This window comes from Pristiophorus japonicus, chromosome 7 (assembly GCF_044704955.1).
Source record: "Pristiophorus japonicus isolate sPriJap1 chromosome 7, sPriJap1.hap1, whole genome shotgun sequence".
NCBI lineage: Eukaryota > Metazoa > Chordata > Chondrichthyes > Pristiophoridae > Pristiophorus > Pristiophorus japonicus.
In genome coordinates, this window is record NC_091983.1 from 12,948,557 (window position 1) to 12,966,009 (window position 17,453).

At 48.2% G+C, this 17,453-nt stretch overlaps 1 protein-coding gene across 2 annotated transcripts in view; it reads right to left on the minus strand.

Moving 5' to 3' along the window:
* The window catches only part of selenol (selenoprotein L), a 38,858-nt gene that overhangs the window by 15,224 nt on the left and 6,181 nt on the right, over positions 1-17,453 (minus strand). Inside the window, exons 2-4 of one of the 2 annotated variants that reach the window (XM_070884324.1) lie at positions 17,129-17,207; positions 12,858-12,911; positions 11,208-11,253 (exon numbers count right to left, since the gene is read on the minus strand). In XM_070884324.1, coding sequence (XP_070740425.1) covers positions 11,208-11,253; positions 12,858-12,911; positions 17,129-17,207 — 179 coding nt within the window. The remainder of the gene's footprint in view (positions 1-11,207; positions 11,254-12,857; positions 12,912-17,128; positions 17,208-17,453) is intronic. The other variant, XM_070884325.1, reaches the window with a different exon arrangement.

Below are 17,453 nucleotides of genomic sequence, written 5' to 3' on the forward strand. Positions count from 1 at the left end.
AGACTATGAAAGTAAACGAGCACAAAATATAAAAACAGATAGCAAGAGTTTCTATAGGTATATAAAAAGGAAAAAAGAGTGGCTAAAGTAAATGTTGGTCCCTTAGAGGATGAGAACGGGGAATTAGTGATGGGGAACATGGAGATGGCAGAAACTCTGAACAAATATTTTGTATCAGTCTTTACAGTAGAGGACGGGGTCGGAGGCCTATAAAAGGCCGCGAGAGGCGTCGGGAGTTCGTTGGTGAGGCGTGAGTCCGGGGATCAGCAGAGGCCTATAAAAGGCCGCGAGAGGCGTCGGGAGTTTGTTGGTGAGGCGTGAGTCCGGGGATCAGCAGAGGCCTATAAAAGGCCGCGAGAGGTGTCGGGAGTTCGTTGGTGAGGCGTGAGTCCGGGGATCAGCAGAGGCCTATAAAAGGCCGCGAGAGGCGTCGGGAGTTCGTTGGTGAGGCGTGAGTCCGGGGATCAGCAGAGGCCTATAAAAGGCCGCGAGAGGCGTCGGGAGTTCGTTGGTGAGGCGTGAGTCCGGGGTCGGAGGCCTATAAAAGGCCGCGAGAGGCGTCGGGAGTTCGTTGGAGAGACGTGAGTCCGGGGTCGGAGGCCTATAAAAGGCTGCAGCGGGAAGAGAAGGCAAAAAAGAAGTAGAAAGAAACAGAAAGGTGACGTCACAGCCTAGGGGGTAAGTGATTGGCTGGTGATTGGCGAGTAGTTTTTCTTTTTCTTTTTATATTAGTCAGTAACTTTTAGCATTGTTGTTGCCAATTTAAGTGTATCTAAGGGTTAAGTCATGGCAGGAGAGCTCGGTCACGTGATATGCTCCTCCTGTACCATGTGGGAACTCAGGGACACTTCCGGTGTCCCTGACGACTATGTGTGCGGGAAGTGTATCCGCCTCGAGCTCCTGACGGTCCGCATTGCGGAATTGGAGCTGAGGGTGGATTCACTCTGGAGCATCCACGATGCTGAGAATGTCGTGAATAGCACGTGTAGCGAGTTGGTCTTACCGCAGGAGAAGGGTCCACAGCCAGATAGGGAATGGAAGACCAGCAGGAAGAGTAGTGCAAGGAAGGTAGTGCAGGGGTCCCCTGTGGTCATCCCCCTGCAAAACAGATACACTGCTTTGGGTACTCATCAGGGGAGGGCAGCAGCAGCCAAGTTCATGGCACCGTGGCTGGCTCTGTTGCACAGAAGGGCAGGAAAAAGAGTGGGAGAGCGATAGTGATAGGGGATTCAATTGTAAGGGGAATAGATAGGCGTTTCTGCGGCCGCAACCGAGACTCCAGGATGGTATGTTGCCTCCCTGGTGCAAGGGTCAAGGATGTCTCGGAGCGGGTGCAGCACATTCTGAAAAGGGAGGGAGAACAGCCAGTTGTCGTGGTGCACATTGATACCAACGACATAGGTAAAAAAAAGGGATGAGGTCCTACGAAACGAATTTAAGGAGCTAGGAGCTAAATTAAAAAGTAGGACCTCAAAAGTAGTAATCTCGGGATTGCTACCAGTGCCACGTGCTAGTCAGAGTAGGAATCGCAGGATAACGCAGATGAATACGTGGCTTGAGCAGTGGTGCAGCAGGGAGGGATTCAAATTCCTGGGGCATTGGAACCGGTTCTGGGGGAGGTGGGACCAGTACAAACCGGACGGTCTGCACCTGGGCAGGACCGGAACCAATGTCCTAGGGGGAGTGTTTGCTAGTGCTGTTGGGGAGGAGTTAAACTAATATGGCAGGGGGATGGGAACCAATGCAGGGAGACAGAGGGAGACAAAAAGGAGGCAAAAGCAAAAGACAGAAAGGAGATGAGTAAAAGTGGAGGGCAGAGAAACCCAAGGCAAAGAACAAAAAGGGCCACTGTACAGCAAAATTCTAAAAGGACAAAGGGTGTTAAAAAAACAAGCCTGAAGGCTTTGTGTCTTAATGCAAGGAGTATCCGCAATAAGGTGGATGAATTAACTGTGCAAATAGATGTTAACAAATATGATGTGATTGGGATTACGGAGATGTGGCTCCAGGATGATCAGGGCTGGGAACTCAACATCCAGGGGTATTCAACATTCAGGAAGGATAGAATAAAAGGAAAAGGAGGTGGGGTATCATTGCTGGTTAAAGAGGAGATTAAAGCAATAGTTAGGAAGGACATTAGCTTGGATGATGTGGAATCTATATGGGTAGAGCTGCAGAACACCAAAGGGCAAAAATCGTTAGTGGGAGTTGTGTACAGACCTCCAAACAGTAGTAGTGATGTTGGGGAGGGTATCAAACAGGAAATTAGGGGTGCATGCAATAAAGGTGCAGTAGTTATAATGGGTGACTTTAATATGCACATAGATTGGGCGAGCCAAACTGGAAGCAATACGGTGGAGGAGGATTTCCTGGAATGCATAAGGGATTTTTTTTCTAGACCAATATGTCGAGGAACCAACTAGGGGGGAGGCCATCTTAGACTGGGTGTTGTGTAATGAGAGAGGATTAATTAGCAATCTCATTGTGCGAGGCCTCTTGGGGATGAGTGACTATAATATGATGGAATTCTGCATTAGGATGGAGAATGAAACAGTTAATTCAGAGACCATGGTCCAAAACTTAAAGAAGGGTAACTTTGAAGGTATGAGGCATGAATTGGCTGGGATAGATTGGCGAATGATACTTAAGGGGTTGACTGTGGATGGGCAATGGCAGACATTTAGAGACCGCATGGATGAACTACAACAATTGTACATTCCTGTCTGGCGTAAAAATAAAAAAGGGAAGGTGGCTCAACCGTGGCTATCAAGGGAAATCAGGGATAGTATTAAAGCCAAGGAAGTGGCATACAAATTGGCCAGAAATAGCAGTGAACCCAGGGACTGGGAGAAATTTAGAACTCAGCAGAGGAGAACAAAGGGTTTGATTAGGGCAGGGAAAATGGAGTACGAGAAGAAGCTTGCAGGGAACATTAAGGCGGATTGCAAAAGTTTCTATAGGTATGTAAAGAGAAAAAGGTTAGTAAAGACAAACGTAGGTCCCCTGCAGTCAGAATCAGGGGAAGTCATAACGGGGAACAAAGAAATGGCACACCAATTGAACAAGTACTTTGGTTCGGTATTCACTAAGGAGGACACCAAAATATAAAAGGAGGCAGAGGGTCTAGTAAGGAGGAGTAACTGAGGGAAATCTTTATTAGTCGGGAAATTGTGTTGGGGAATTGAAGGCCGATAAATCCCCAGGGCCTGATGGACTGCATCCCAGAGTACTTAAGGAGGTGGCCTTGGAAATAGTGGATGCATTGACAGTCATTTTCCAACATTCCATAGACTCTGGATCAGTTCCTATCGAGTGGAGGGTAGCCAATGTAACCCCACTTTTTAAAAAAGGAGGGAGAGAGAAAACAGGGAATTATAGACCGGTCAGCCTGACCTCAGTAGTGGGTAAAATGATGGAATCAATTATTAAGGATGTCATAGCAGTGCATTTGGAAAATGGTGACATGATAGGTCCAAGTCAGCATGGATTTGTGAAAGGGAAATCATGCTTGACAGACCTTCTGGAATTTTTTGAGGATGTTTCCAGTCAAGTGGACAAGGGAGAACCAGTTGATGTGGTATATTTGGACTTTCAGAAGGCTTTCGACAAGGTCCCACACAAGAGATTAATGTGCAAAGTTAAAGCACATGGGATTGGGGGTAGTGTGCTGACGTGGATTGAGAACTGGTTGTCAGACAGGAAGCAAAGAGTAGGAGTTAATGGATACTTTTCAGAATGGCAGGCAGTGACTAGTGGGGTACCGCAAGGTTCTGTGCTGGGGCCCCAGCTGTTTACATTGTACATTAATAATTTAGACGAGGGGATTAAATGTAGTATCTCCAAATTTGCGGATGACACTAAGTTGGGTGGCAGTGTGAGCTGCGAGGAGGATGCTATGAGGCTGCAGAGTGACTTGGATAGGTTAGGTGAGTGGGCAAATGCATGGCAGATGAAGTATAATGTGGATAAATGTGAGGTTATCCACTTTGGTGGTAAAAACAGACAGACAGACTATTATCTGAATGGTGACAGATTAGGAAAAGGGGAGGTGCAACGAGACCTGGGTGTCATGGTACATCAGCCATTGAAGGTTGGCATGCAGGTTCAGCAGGCGGTTAAGAAAGCAAATGGCATGTTGGCCTTCATAGCGAGGGGATTTGAGTACAGGGGCAGGGAGGTGTTGCTACAGTTGTACAGGGCCTTGGTGAGGCCACACCTGGAGTATTGTGTACAGTTTTGGTCTCCTAACCTGAGGAAGGACATTCTTGCTATTGAGGGAGTGCAGCGAAGATTCACCAGACTGATTCCCGGGATGGTGGGACTGACCCATCAAGAAAGATTGGATCAACTGGGCTTGTATTCACTGGAGTTCAGAAGAATGAGAGGGGACCTCATAGAAACGTTTAAAATTCTGATGGGTTTAGACAGGTTAGATGCAGGAAGAATGTTCCCAATGTTGGGGAAGTCCAGAACCAGGGGTCACAGTCTAAGGATAAGGGGTAAGCCATTTAGGACTGAGATGAGGAGAAACTTCTTCACCCAGAGAGTGGTGAACCTGTGGAATTCTCTACCACAGAAAGTAGTTGAGGCCAATTCACTAAATATATTCAAAAGGGAGTCCTTACTACTTGGGGGATCAAGGGGTATGGTGAGAAAGCAGGAAGGGGGTACTGAAGTTGCATGTTCAGCCATGAACTCATTGAATGGTGGTGCAGGCTAGAAGGGCTGAATGGCCTACTCCTGCACCTATTTTCTATGTTTCTAGGACACTAACAATATCCCAACAAGGGGCTATAGGAACAGGGGGGGGAAGGGGGAGGAGAGAAACTTAACACAATCACTAAGGAGGTGGTACTCAGTAAGATAATGGGACTAAAAGCAGATAAATCCCCTGGACCTGATGGCTTACATCCTAGGGTCTTAAGAGAAGTAGCGGCAGGGATTGTGGATGCATTGGTTGTAATTTACCAAAATTCCCTGGATTCTGGGGAGGTCCCAGCAGATTGGAAAACTGCAAATGTAACGCCCCTATTTAAAAAAGGAGGCAGACAAAAAGTAGGAAACTATAGACCAGTTAGCCTAACATCTGTGGTTGGGAAAATGTTGGAGTCCATTATTAAAGAAGCAGTAGCAGGACATTTGTTTTATGTATCCTACATGGTCACTGCCACCAGAGGGCACCGCAGTGGGAGACTTGTAGGTTACCTGTACAGGTGTTCCAGGCCCAGTATCAATAAACGACTAAGATCATTACAGTTCAAGTGCAACACATTGCCTTGTGGAGTCATTATAAGAGCATCTAAAGACATAACAATTTGGACAAACATACTTCAGTCAACATGGATTTATGAAAGTGAAGTCATGTTTGACAAATTTTCTGGAATTCTTTGAGGATGTAATGAGTAGGGTGGATAAAGGGGAACCAGTGGATGTGGTGTATTTGGATTTCCAGAAGGCATTCGACAAGGTGCCACATAAAAGGTTACTGCACAAGATAAAAGTTCACAGGGTTGGGGGTAATATATTAGCATGCATAGAAGATTGGCTAACTAACAGAAAACAGAGTCGGGATAAATGGTTCATTCTCGGATTGGCAATCAGTGACTAGTGGGGTACCGCAGGGATCAGTGCTGGGCCCCAACTATTTACAATCTATATTAATGACTTAGAAGAAGGGACCGAGTGTAACATAGCCAAGTTTGTTGATGATACAAAGATGGGAGGAAAAGCAATGTGTGAGGACACAAAAAATCTGCAAAAGGACATAGACAGGCTCAGTGAGTGGGCAAAAATTTGGTAGATGGAGTATAATGTTGCAAAGTGTGAGGTCATGCACTTTGGCAGAAAAAAAAATCAAAGAGCAAGTTATTATTTAAATGGAGAAAGATTGCAAAGTGCCGCAGTACAGCGTGACCTGGGGGTACTTGTGCATGACACACAAAAGGTTAGTATGCAGGTACAGCAAGTGATCAGGAAGGCCAATGGTATCTTGGTTTTTATTGCAAAGGGAATGGAGTATAAAATCAGGGAAGTCTTACTACAGCTATATAAGGTATTGGTGAAGCCACACCTACAATACTGTGTACAGTTTTGGTTTCCATATTTATGAAACAATATACTTGCTTTAGAGGCAGTTACATAAGAACATAAGAATTAGGAACAGGAGTGGGCCATCTAGCCCCTCGAGCCTGCTCCGCCATTCAACAAGATCATGGCTGATCTGACCGTGGACTCAGCTCCACTTACCTGCCCGTTCCCCATAACCCTTAATTCCCTTATTGGTTAAAAATCTATCTATCTGTGACTTGAATACATTCAACAAGCTAGCCTCAACTGCTTCCCTGGGCAGAGAATTCCACAGATTCACAACCCCCTGGGAGAAGAAATTCCTTCTCAACTCGGTTTTAAATTGGCTCCCCTGTATTTTGAGGCTGTGCCCCCCTAGTTCTAGTCTCCCCGACCAGTGGAAACAACCTCTCTGCCTCTATCTTGACTATTCCTTTCATTATTTTAAATGTTTCTATAAGATCACCCCTCATCCTTCTGAACTCCAACGAGTAAAGACCCAGTCTACTCAATCTATCATCATAAGGTAATCCTCTCATCTCTAGGCACCCCACTGGTTACTGATTGCCAACCCGAGAATGAAGCATTTATCCCAACTCTGTTTTCTATTAGCCAATCCTCTATCCATGGTAATATATTACCCCCAACCCCGTGAGTAACCTTTTATGTGACACCTTGTCAAATGCCTTCTGTTGTCGGTCGCTTCCAAAGGCAAAGGCACCTGCAGGGTATATGTGTGTATGTATATATAAAATGGCGGCCAGAGATTCCGCAAAACATTAGGGGAACTTAGCTAGCCAACTTGACTGCATTCCTAGTTAACTGATGACACTGCATTTCCTTACACAGGAACACTGAAAAGGGCGCGCTCAGCAGAATGTCTCAAATCAGCAACTCCTAGACAAGATGTCCTGGTAGAATACTGGACAAAGGGATTCCTGTAACAGTGTTAAGATAAGGAGGTCAGGCGTAAACAGAACCCAAGGACAGTAGAGATAAGGGGGTCTGGAAAACACCACGAGGCCATGAGTAAGCCCCTAGCTAAACATGAGGTGATCACGCAGTCCGCTGGTGCCTGGGGGCCAATTCCATTGGTCCAAAGAAACTAATATGTAATCTATACTCGTTATGATTGGATTGTGTCCAGCCGAAATAGGCTGAGTAGCTTTAGTAAACTGTTGTAAAACATATAAGTTCGTTGAATTTCTTTGTTCGGCGGAGAGGGGTGTCTGGAGTTACCCAGAGGCTTTCTCCCCGCCAGAGTAAATAAACCGTTTTGACATTTGGAACCGGCCCGAGTGACGATTGATTCTTCCAGGATTCATTCGCGCTAACATCTTCTGGAAGTCCAAATACACCACATCCACTGGGTCCCCTTTATCCACCCTGTTCGTTACATCCTCAAAAAATTCCAGCAAATTTGTTTAACATGTATAGTATAGTATCAGGCAGTCCCTCGTATTGAGGATGACCCACTTCCACACGAGGGATGAGAGTTCACATGACATAACATGACTTCCCTTTCATAAATCCATGCTGACTCTGCCTGACTGAATTATGTTTTTCCAAATGTCCTGCTACTGCTTCTTTAATAATGGACTCCAACATTTTCCCAACCATAGAGTGGAAGCAAGTCTTCCTCGATTTCGAGGACTACTTAATATGATAATGATAAGGCAGCACAGCGGTGACCATGGCGACCAAGGAACAAACTAACTTGCTATGCGTGAATTGCCCACCTCCATTACAACAGTGACTACACTTCAATAGTACTTCATTGGCTGTGAAGCACTTTGCGATGTCCCAAGGACATGAAAGGAGCGATGTAAAAGCAAGTCCTTTCGTTCCTCTTGAGGTTCTAGACGGCCAATTCTTTAACAGTAGGGTCACTTGTCACACCCATGTTCCGATGGCTGTTGTGGTGTGTTGTAGGCTAGATTAGCAGAGATTTACACTACAAATTAATTCAAAGCGGTGTCACACCGACACGAAACCTGAGGAGCATAAACCAGGTGTTAAGGTCCGAAGTGAGAACCTCGCTATCTTTTGGACCGGTGTTATCTGAGGACCGACCCCCCCCCCCCCCCCCACCCAATCCCCCATCCCACCCCCGGCACGGATTTGGACTGCATTTACACTAACTCGGCAGGGTCGGTGCAAAGTGTTATGTAATGATGTGTGTATCGTCCTGGTACCTTAAATGTAATGTAAGCACTATGCCACACCACAGAGGGCGCTGCAGTGGGAAACCCTGGTAGTACCTGTAACAAGGGCTATATAAGGCTGACCACCACACCTGAGAGGCACTCTGGAGCTGAACAATAAAGGACGAAGGTCACAGCAGTTAGACTTACACCAGACCGTGTGGAGACAGTGATTTGTGTGCTACATACACCACATTGGCGACTGGGAAGCGGACGAACCCCACGCAACCATGGCTACTCTGGGCTCGCTAAAGGATTTTACCGTGGGCAATGATTGGGAGGCCTTCACGGAAAGGCTCGAGTACTACTTCACAGCAAACGACCTGACGGAGGACACGGATGCAATGAGAGATAAGCGTAAGGCGATATTGCTCTCCAGTTGTGGAGATGAGGTTTACTGTCTCGTCAGGGATTTGCTGGCACCTGGGAGCGCCAGGGACAAGTCATACGAGGAGCTGACTGAACTCATTCGTGACCAGTTGAAACCGAAGGAGAGCATCCTCATGGCCAGATACAAATTTTACCATCACTGCAGATCTGAGGGCCAGGATGTCACCAAATATGCTGCGGACCTCAGGAGACTTGCGGCGCCGTGTGATTTTGGGGCACACCTTGACGAGGCGCTGCGGGACGTTTTCGTCATGGGGATCGGCCATAAGGGCCTCCTTCACAAGCTGCTAGCCACGGAACCCACAGTCACCCTGACAAAGGCCATCGCTATCAACCGGGCACATATGACCTCGACGTGCAGCACCAAGCAGATGATCCACAAAGTCTCAAACCCGGCAGGCACTGTCCACAGGATAGCGCCCACCACGGACAAAACTGCAGAACGTGGCTCTGTTCAGGGCAGAGAGCACGGACCTCGGGGTCCTGGAGCTCAGAGTCCGCTGAGGGGGGCCAATCAAGCAGCACCATGCTGGCGCTGTGGAGGAAGCCATGGGGCTCACCGGTGCAGGTTTGCGGAGTACACGTGCAACACCTGCCATGTTAAAGGCCACCTTCAGCGTGTGTGTAAAAGAAATCAGACTCACCATGTGGCTGAGGAGATGGGGGATGATCCACTGTTCAGCGAGGAGCAGGCAGAAGAGGAGGTGTTGGGACTGTACACGTGTACCAACGATTCACCCCCAGTGATAAGGGAAGTAAAAATCAACGGAGTCCCAGTGAGTATGGAAGTGGACACGGGCTCGGGTCCATCGTTGATGAGTCGGAGAACTTTTGATAAACTGTGGATTAACCCAGCTGCACGACCCAAGCTGGTCCCGGTCACGGTGAAGCTGCGTACCTACACCAGGGAACTAATACCTGTTCTCGGCAGAGCGATGGTGCAGGTATCCCACGGGGACGAGACGCATGCTTTACCTTTGTGGGTCTTTGCAGGCGATGGGCCGACGCTCCTCGGCCGGAGGTGGATGGGGACGGTCCGTGGGAGCTGGGAAGACTTCATCACTCCACAGGCTGCTGCTCCCCGTGTCCCCAGAGAGCAGCGCCGACTGAGCTGGAGCTGCAGCCTCAATCCACCCACAGGCGAGCCCCAGGCCCGGACCTCACTCAGAGATCCTGCAGCCTCAATCCACCCACAGGCGAGCCCCAGGCCCGGACCTCACTCAGAGATCCTGCAGCCTCAGCCCCCACAGGCAAGCAGCCCTGCAGAGAGGGGTCTAGTTGGGGGGGGGGGGGGGGGCGGTAAGCCGGCGGGGCCCTGCGGGCTGGGTGCGAGGGATCCAGGATGGCTGGCGGATCGGAGGGGCCCATGAAGAGGGAGAGTCGGGCGGCGGCAGCAGCTGGAGGTCGGCGGCCAGTGCGGCCGGCGGTGAAGCGACGACGACGGCCGCAGGAGAGGCGGCAAGTCAGGTGGCAGCGGAGGCTGCAACGGCGGAGGGCATCCGGAGCGGCGGAGAGCAAGATGGCAGCGGCATCGTGTCCAGAGCAGCAGAGCATCAAAGATGGCGGCACCCAAGGAGAAGCCGCGTGGAATCCTCCTGCATCAAAGATGGAGCCTTAAAAAGGAAATGCACCCGGGAGTCTTAAAAGGGCCTTACCAAGAGGTGGTCCCCACAAAGGACTTCTGTAAGGCAGAGCGAGTCTAAAATGAGTTCTATTAATGTGAGATGGCGAATTTATAATAAGAATTAATTTTTTAATGCCGAATGGCCACTGTATTTGTGTAAAATAATGGATATGAAGTACAATTAATGATAAGGGCTAACAAGGAAATCAGTGATCCGTTACCAGTCAATGTACCAGTTAATGTACCAGATAACATGTACCATACTAACGCACTGTCTATGCCTACCTGCCTTCTGTTGATGTTATGTATTGATGTATGTATCGTCGTCCTGCGTCCTGGGGGCGGGGGGGGAAGGTGATGTTATGTAATGATGTGTGTATCGTCCTGGTACCTTAAATGTAATGTAAGCACTATGCCACACCACAGAGGGCGCTGTGGTGGGAAACCTGGAAGTACCTGCAACAGGCGCTATAAAAGGCTGACCACCACACCTGAGAGGCACTCTGGAGCTGTTCAATAAAGGACGAAGGTCATAGCAGTTAGATTTACACCAGACCGTGTGGAGTCAGTGATTTGTGTGCTACATACACCACACAAAGCAATAAAGAAATACTCTGTAATGTGTAGTGTGTATCCATCCTCGGCCATCTGTACCTGAAGGAAACTCACCGGTTGAGGCAAAACTCGGGAGGCAGGGACAATTTTAACCTGAACCGCCCGTCGGATTTTGAAATCAGTATCGGGCAGGGGTGTAAAACCGGCATTTTCCCCGCTCTCGGGGTATTAGGTTAAAATTACCCCCGATATTTCAAAACCAAATCTGGTGAGGTGTTAAATATAGTAAAGATGGCAAGAGTGCCAAAGATTAACACAACGGTCAAACAATAGGCCAACAGATTGCTTAAAAACCAAAGCAGATCTACCTCAAACTGCAGCAAATCTTCCGCCTGATCCCGGACAGATACAGAGCTGTCATGTACAAAATAAATATGTAGTTTTAGATACATTGTTATGCTCAACACACGGAAACAAAGCTTTACCCTCTCCACCCAACCCCAACCCCTCCTCCATCACCTTGTATGGTTTATCTTCCCTCGAGTATAGAACATTAAAGTATTTAAGATGATTAAAGGAGTTTCTGGGGTAGAGAGAGAGAGAGAGAGAAACTCTGGTGGGAGAGTCTAGAACAAGGGGGCATAACCTTAAAATTAGAACTAGGCCGTTCAGGGTGATGTCAGGAAGTGCTTCCTTCACACAAAGGGTGGTGGGAATCTGGAACTCTCTCCCCCAAAATGCTGTTAAGGCTGGGAGGCCAATTGGGAATTTCAACACTCGAGGTTGATAGTTGGCTAAAGGCATTAAGGGTTAGGGAACCAAGGCAGGTAGATGGAGTTAAGATATAGATCAGCCATGATATAATTGAATGGCGGAGCAGGCTCGAGGGGCTGAATGGCCTCCTCCTGTTCCTGTGTAACAGGCTCGAGGGGCTGAATGGGCCTCCTCCTGTTCCTATGTAACAGGCTCGAGGGGATGAATGGCCTCCTCCTGTTCCTGTGTAACAGGATCGAGGGGCTGAATGGCCTCCTCCTGTTCCTGTGTAACAGGCTCGAGGGGCTGAATGGCCTCCTCCTGTTCCTATGTAACAGGCTCGAGGGGATGAATGGCCTCCTCCTGTTCCTGTGTAACAGGCTCGAGGGGCTGAATGGCCTCCTCCTGTTCCTGTGTAACAGGCTCGAGGGGCTGAATGGCCTCCTCCTGTTCCTGTGTAACAGGCTCGAGGGGCTGAATGGCCTCCTCCTGTTCCTGTGCAACAGGCTCGAGGGGCTGAATGGCCTCCTCCTGTTCCTGTGTAACAGGCGCGAGGGGCTGAATGGCCTCCTCCTGTTCCTATGTAACAGGCTCGAGGGGCTGAATGGCCTCCTCCTGTTCCTGTGTAACAGGCTCGAGGGGCTGAATGGCCTCCTCCTGTTCCTGTGCAACAGGCTCGAGGGGCTAAATGGCCTCCTCCTGTTCCTGTGTAACAGGCTCGAGGGGCTGAATGGGCCACCTCTTGTTCCTGTGTAACAGGCTCGAGGGGCTGAATGGCCTCCTCCTGTTCCTGTGCAACAGGTTCGAGGGGCTGAATGGCCTCCTCCTGTTCCTGTGTAACAGGCTCGAGGGGCTGAATGGCCTCCTCCTGTTCCTATGTAACAGGCTCGAGGGGCTGAATGGGCCTCCTCCTGTTCCTGTGTAACAGGCTCGAGGGGCTGAATGGCCTCCTCCTGTTCCTGTGTAACAGGCTCGAGGGGCTGAATGGCCTCCTCCTGTTCCTATGTAACAGGCTCGAGGGGCTGAATGGGCCTCCTCCTGTTCCTGTGCAACAGGCTTGAGGGGCTGAATGGGCCTCCGCCTGTTCCTATGTAACAGGCTCGAGGGGCTGAATGGCCTCCTCCTGTTCCTGTGTAACAGGCTCGAGGGGCTGAATGGCCTCCTCCTGTTCCTATGCTTACTGCCCTCTTCAAGGAAGCAACACACTTCCAGCCGCTGCAGCTTGTTTAACTGCCCATCCTCTTACAATCCCTCGAAATACTTACTGGTAAAATGTCATCCACAGGTCTTCGGCATCACTTCTCTTCTGCACATGCAAACTTTAGTAAGGAAAAATCATTTTTCAGTTGGCTTCAAGAGAAAAATATCCAGAGGTTTTATATATTTTTTTGTTGAGGTTCACAGTAGAAAGTGTAACTCGTCCCCGATCGCTTCACATTGATTCGTTTTGTAAATTATGCCGGAGACAGCAAAGGCGAAACCAATGGCAACCTGTCACGACATTCCCTATTTGTTCTTTCCTCTCCCCTTTCCCTCCCCTGTTTAAAATCTGTTACATCTCTAACTTTATCCAGTTCTGGTGAAGAGTTACCGACCTGAAACGTTAACTGTTTTTCTCTCTCCACAGATGCTGTCTCACCTGCCGAGTGTTTCTAGCATTTTCTGTTTCTATGTCACGAAGACATGTCTGGACATGTGGACTATGACAAGCTGTTTGAAGGCATCAGCTGTGGCTCAGTGGGTGGCACTCTCGCTTCGAGTCAGGAGTTGGTGGGTTCAAAACCCACTCCCAGGGACTTGAGCACAAAAATCTAGGTTGACACTCCAGGACGGTGCTGAGAGAGTGCTGCACTGTTAGAGGTGCCGTCACAGTCGAAACATAGAAACATAGAAAATAGGTGCAGGAGTAGGCCATTCGGCCCTTCGAGCCTGCACCACCGTTCAATGAGTTCATGACCACTCTATCCTTCTCCACCATCGTCCAGCTGGGTGGGACTGCACTCGCCTGGTTCCATTCTTATCTATCTATTCGTAGCCCGAGAATCTCCTGCAACGGCTTCTCTTCCCGTCCCTGGACCGTTACCTCTGGTGTCCCCCCCCCAAGGATCTATACTTGGCCCCCTCCTATTTCTCATCTACATGTTGCCCCTTGGCGATATCATCTGAAAGCACAGCGTCAGTTTCCACATGTACACTGACGACACCCAGCTCTACCTCACCACCACTTCTCTCGACCCCTCCACTGTCTCTAAATTGTCAGACTGCTTGTCCGACATCCAGTACTAAAATGAGCAGAAATGTTCTCCAACTGAATATTGGGAAGACCGAAGCCATTGTTAATAGTCCCCAGCCACTGACTCCATCCCGCTCCCCAGCTCCTGTCTAAGGCTGAACCAGACTGTTTGCAACCTTGGTGTCATATTGACCCTGAAATGAGCTTTCGACCACATATCCACAGCATAACTAAGACCCGCCTATTTCCACCTCCGTAACATCGCCTGTCTCCACCCTTGCCTCAGCTCATCTGCTACTGAAGTCCTCATCCATGCCTTTGTTACCTCTAGACTTGACCATTCCAACGCACTCCTGGCTGGGCTCCCACATTCTACCCTATATAAACTCGAGGTGATCCAAAACTCAGCTGCCCATGTCCTAACTCGCAACAAGTCCCGCTCACCCATCACCCCCTGTGCTCACTGACCTACATTGGCTTCCGGTTAAGCAACGCCTCGGTTTCAAAATTCTCATCCTTAATTTTAAACCCCTGCATGGCCTTGCCCCTCCCTACCTCTCTAATCTTCTCCAGCCCCACAACCACCCAGAGATCTCTGCATTTCTCCAATCCTGCCCCACTGAGCATCCCTGATTGTAGTCGCTCCACCATTAGTGGCCGCCCCAAGCTCTGGAACTCCCTGCCTAAACCTCTCCGCCTCTCTATCCCTCTTTCCTCCTTCAAGACGCTCCTTAAAATATACTTCTTTGACACCTGCACTAAATTATACTTATGCGGCTCGGTGTAAAATTTTTAATCGCATAATACTCCCGTGAAGCGCCTTGGGACAGTTAAAGGCACTATATAAATACAAGTTGTTGTTGTTGTCATCTAGCAGATGAGACATTAAACCGAAGCCCCATCTGCCCTCTCGGGTGGATATAAAAGATCCTATGGCACTAATTCAAAATAAAACAGGGGAGATCTCCGTGGTGTCCTGGGCCAATATTTATCCCTCAATCAACATCACTGAAACAGATTATCTGATCATTATCACACTGCTGTTTGTGGGAGCTTGCAGTGCGCAAATTGGCTTCCGCGTTTCCCACATTACAACAGTGAATACACTTCACAAGTACTTGTCTGTAAAGAACATGAGATAAGAATTAGGAGCATGAGTTGGCCAGACGGCCCCTCGAGCCTGTTCTGCCACGGCTGATCTTGGACCTCAACTCTACTTTCCAGCCCTATCCCCATATCCCTTAATTCCTCGAGTCCAAAAATCTATCTATCTCAGCCTTGAATATACTCAATGACTCAGCACCCACAGCACTTTGGGGCAGAGAATTCCAAAGATTCACAACCCTCCGAGGGAAGAAATTCCTCCTCATCTCAATCTTAAAAGGCAGACACCCTTATCCTGAGACTATGCCCTCTAGTTCTCGACACTTCAGCCAGGGGAAACTGATACGTCCTTACTACACAGTATAAATGCACACGAGGCCTATGCTTGAGAGAAGGTCAGTCTGTGACCTGTCCTTTATTTCTTCGCACTCAAGTGATGAAGGTGGGTGGAGCTTCCCCTTTTATACCTGAAGGTCCAGGTTAGGAGTGTCTCCCACCTAGTGGTCAGTGTTCTCACAGTGTACAACTTAGGTCAGATTATACATGGGTTACAATACTGGTTGAATACATGACAGAAACAACCTCTCAGCATCTACCCTGTCAATCCCCCTCAGAATCTTATGTTTCAATGAGATCACCTCACATTCTTCTAAACTCCAGAGAGTATAGGCCCAATCTATTTGATCTCTCCTCATCCTTCTCATCCCAGGGACCAATCTAGTGAACCTCCGTTGTATCGCCTCTAAGGCAAGTATACCCCTCCTTCGATAAGGAGACCAAAACTGTGCACAGTACTTCAGGTGTGGTCTCCCCAGAGCCCTGTATAATTGTAGCAAGACTTCCTTACTCTTGTACTCCAACCCTAGTAATAAAGGCCAACATGTCATTTGCCTTCCTAATTGCTTGCTGTACCTGCACATACTAACTCTGTTTCTTGTACTAGGACATCAAAATGTACCTGCATGCTAACTTTGTGTTTCTTGTACTAGGACACCATGTGGAAATGTATTTTTCAAGTTGTATTACACTGTTTTTTTGTACCCGTTTTGCAATAAAACAAAGTGGAGTCCCGATCCTGTCAGAAGCTTCTGCAGCAGCTATGTTTGCATAAACATGCTAACTTTGACTGAAACTGCTGATAGCTGATTAATCGCCACCAGACAACATTAAGACTGTCCTGCTGAGATAAGTACCACCCATTGTGCTCCCCTGTATTATCAATAGTCTGTCACTAGGCCAGACCTTAGAAGGGCTGGATAAAGGTTGTAAAGATGCAGCAACAATTCACCCCCTAAGAGATAATCAAATTACCAGCCATTATCTCTTGTACAGAACTCATCCATAATATGCAAGAAGCCAAGTACCCAATGACCAGTTTATCACTACTGCCTGTTTTCTGTCTGTTAACCAATCCTCTATCCATGCTAATACCTTACTCCCAACCCCATGAGCCCTTAGAAGAACATAAGAAATAGGAGCAGGAGTGGGCCATACAACTGCTCGAGCCTGCTCCGCCATTTAATAAGATCATGGCTGATCTGATCATGGACTCAGCTCCACTTCCCCGCCCGCTTAACAAGACTAAAAATGTACTCTGATAATCGAACAATTGTTTTTTCATTCACCAACAGTTCAAGCTTATCGAATGCCTTTTGGAAATTCAAATATACGACATCCACTGGTTCCCCTTTATCTAACGTGCTAGTTATATCCAAACCTTTCATGAGGTCACCCCTCAGCCTTCTTTTTCCAAGAGGCGTGGAAGCAAGTCATCCTCGTTTCGAGGGACTGCCTATGATGAGTTATATCCTTAAAAAATAATAATAAATTTGTCAAATATGATTTCCCTTTAATAAAATCATATTAATGCTGCCAAATCATATGATTTTCCAAGTGCTCTGTTACCACGACGAATGGATTCCAGTATTTTCTCGACAGTTCCCCATTTTCTCGCTCCGTCCTTTCCTGAATAGCGGGGTTACATTTGCTACCTTCCAATCCACTGGGACCGTTCTAGAATCCAGGGAATTTTTAAAGATCACAACCAATGCATCCTCTATCTCTGTAGCCACCTCTTTTAGAACCCTTTGGGATGTCCTGAACTCGTGAAAGGCGCTATAAAAATGCAAATCTTTCTTTATGTTGCTGATCACCTTCAAAAATCACCAACTGTACGAGGGAACTGCATCGATTACTTACGTCTTGAGAAAGCTTGAATACAAGGGAATCATTCCAGCCAACCGACCAATCTTCTGGGAAACAAACCCTTGCGCCAATTCTGAAAAATAAGACGCACACAAGTATAGCTTTAGTCCTCGATCCAGAGGCATGGAATTAGATATATCGGGGAGTGGGGGGGGGGGGGGGGAAGAAGAGAGAGGGGGGGGGGGAAGAGAGGGGAGGGGGGGAGAAGAGAGGAGGAGGGGGGGAGGAGAAGAGAGGGGAGGGGGGAGAAGAGAGGGGGAGGGGGGGAGAGAAGGAGAGGGGGAGGGGGGGGGAGAAGAGAGGGGGAGGGGGGGAGAAG